Genomic DNA, 2,903 nt, shown 5'->3' with positions numbered 1-2,903 from the left:
CACTACATCGATGTAGGAGACAGGTCGAGATATTATGTACTGAATAGTGTCGAAGTTACAGTTGAATCTGATCCAGAATGACTTTACCAACACTGATGACTTTCAAGTCAAGACAATTGTTGTACAGCTTCAACTTGGCACTACTCACTGATGCTTTTACACGAAATGCTGATACTAGCTTTGTAGTAGCTGTATAGAAATTATAATCAATGCTACAGATGTACATGTGCATATAAGGCCACACATACATGTACAATTGGATACTGGCATACACAGCAATTGTATGAAGGAAAATATGTGGAAGGTATAAGCTACAGTGTATAATCTTCATGCATATGTGTTGTCTACCCCGATCTTTGGAGTCGTTCCAATTAATTATAAAAGCAAATATTTGAACATATTACTGTATATGTGATATATGAGCAGATTCACAACATATACAGGTTTGTTAAAGTATGGAAAGCACTTAATACAACTTGCTTATCCCAAATTACCAAAAAGATAATTTCCGATCCATTTCAAATCATACATGTGTAAGTATTGTGATGGAGTTGAGCTTGCAGGTAGTTTTTTTGCACTGAAGGGTTATCATGTAACAAGGCTTGAAGGCCACTTCAAGATTACAGGTTACATCAATAGACCTGGAACAGCAACTAGATGTAACTAACCAAAAGTCATCTATAGTTTTCTTCATGAACACATGGTCTGTTATATAGACCTTGATAGCTGTATGTTATCTTTACAGACTATTCTATAAATGATGAGGAATTAAAGAAATGTATCATGATATATACAATCTGAGCAGGTCCTTGTGTATTTATGCCTCTTACATCTGTGGAGAAAATTTGAAAAGTTAGGTTGTTAGGAGCAGACTCAAATAGTTCAAATAGGAGATTATTTCTACACAGATTTGTTCTCAAATGAACACCCTTGCAACCACACACAATGTAAGATAAACAACTAAATTCACATGAACTGGCGCCTACATGTGCCAGTTTAAACCTATTGTATTGTTCTGGATGCATACTTTTAATTGGATAAAACTACTACAGGCTCCTTGAATACTGATCTACTTGTCAATGAAAGAAAGCATATAGGAAAATCTGCCAGCACTCGTTAACCACAAGAAACATTTTTATATGACCTCATCATGGGAGATACATGTATATATCACTGAATGTAGAATTGACAAACTGTGTAGTGTTGTGACCATTTATCAAAATCATGAATATTATGTTTATCGCCATTTATACATCTCCGTGCTTTAACCATTGTGTTTGTGGTCAAGGTTCGAGGAACTTATTTGATTTGCTGTGTTCTTCACATACATAATATCACAATATTCTATAAAAATCAGATTCAACATAAAATGTGATAACAAATGGAGCAACAAGGAATAAAGCCTATCAGTCTATATCTTTTCAAGACTGCATTAATGGAGCATATTTGTAAATTACGAGTGTAAAACGTCATCTCCTGCTATCAATGATCACAACTAGCGCCAGTTTATGTCCTCGAGCTTTTTTATGGCGTCAGAGGGGGTCAGGGTACGATTGTCAGGTGGTAGCAGACATCCTTGCATGACGGTCCGCCATGTTTCCCCTGCTCCATCTTCAACAGTGGTGTGTTTGTGGTGCTGGGACGTCTCCAGCTGCAGGTTGGTGTCGATAAAGGACTGCAGAGTGACGGTCTCTGCCGCGTCACCAAATACCTGCCAAAACAGGAATAGATAATCATCAGTGTCAGTGTTTATATAAGTTAAGGGGCGTATTTTGTATATCGCAAGGAATTATATACAGTTTTTATCATCCATGATATCAATATCTGAATGCCTCATCTCCTCCCTCAAAGACTACATGCAGCACTGTATCTGTTTTCTTACCTTCTGCTCACACCACACCTCCCACATCATCAGGCCCAGTGCGTACATGTCAGAGCGGCTGTCATAAACCACATCTCCACGCAGCACTTCCGGAGGTAAGTAGACGTACTGCCCTGCTGGACCGCTGGAGTCATCCGGGGACAGGTGAAGTAGCCGCGGCTCGCCCACGTGCGCCAGTTTGAACCTGTCTTCTCCGCTGTTCTTTTCACCCTCTACAACCTTTAACCAGAAAGAGAAATTTAAGACGTTAGTTTTTTTAAAGATCATGACATGAAAAAGAACTATTTTCCACTTAGAAAAAAACTGTGTTAATCATTGCTTGTGGCGTTATAGAAAGAGCTGTATTTTTGTGCAAAGCCCAAAGCGTACCAGGACAGTATCTTGCGACAAGACGAAACTGACGAGTTGTTTGCTGTGCAGATACTGGAGCCCGGCACAGACGCCCCTCATGGCTGGCAGAATGTTCTGTCCGAACTTGGGCAACATATGGGTAAACTTCTGAAGATGGTCCCGCAGAGAACCATCGGCTGCTTGTAGGACTAGTTGTGGTATTTCTGCCGTGAAGCAGACACCGAAAAAACGGAGGATGTTGTCGTGATTCAACTTCCTGTTGGAAATGAACGACATTGACAAAGGTCACACACATTTTTTCCGATAATTGACTACAAACCTTATTCCAATCGGAATTACACCATGTACGTTATCCGAAGATGTTACATTGCAGTGATTGTCTCGGTGGCATTTCTGATAAGAATTGAAAAGGACATTGTTTCTGCCGAATGTATATTCATCTATTAAACTATTTCAACACACCTGCCGGTGGTAAAGTCCCCGACGGTTGTGTCGTCTATCTTGTTCCTGTATGACTTGATAGTTGCGTCTATTCTTGTCCCGTCAGTTTTCGTCACTTTCCCCTTCTTCAAGGACGTGTTGGCGCCTTGGAGCTCAGCGGTCGGACCATCACATTCCACACGGCATGGATCCAGCAGATTGAGCTCCTCCAGGTCAAACAGGGCCAGTT

General features: G+C 40.4%; 1 protein-coding gene across 1 annotated transcript; it reads right to left on the bottom strand.

The window, feature by feature from the left end:
- Nucleotides 1-55: 55 nt before the first annotated feature.
- Nucleotides 56-2,897, bottom strand: LOC118422828 (probable serine/threonine-protein kinase nek3). The gene is made up of 4 exons (XM_035830609.1): nt 2,696-2,897; nt 2,252-2,489; nt 1,883-2,101; nt 56-1,711 (listed from the first exon to the last, which is right to left on the bottom strand). Exons 2-4 carry the CDS (start codon nt 2,366-2,368, stop codon nt 1,496-1,498), a joined length of 552 nt encoding a protein of 183 aa, XP_035686502.1. The 5' UTR covers nt 2,369-2,489; nt 2,696-2,897; the 3' UTR covers nt 56-1,495.
- Between the last annotated feature and the right edge of the window lie 6 nt (nt 2,898-2,903).

This window comes from Branchiostoma floridae, chromosome 1, assembly GCF_000003815.2.
Source record: "Branchiostoma floridae strain S238N-H82 chromosome 1, Bfl_VNyyK, whole genome shotgun sequence".
NCBI classification, from domain to species: domain Eukaryota; kingdom Metazoa; phylum Chordata; class Leptocardii; order Amphioxiformes; family Branchiostomatidae; genus Branchiostoma; species Branchiostoma floridae.
Note: the sequence above shows the minus strand (reverse complement) of the source record. Positions and strands in the feature narration are given on the sequence as shown.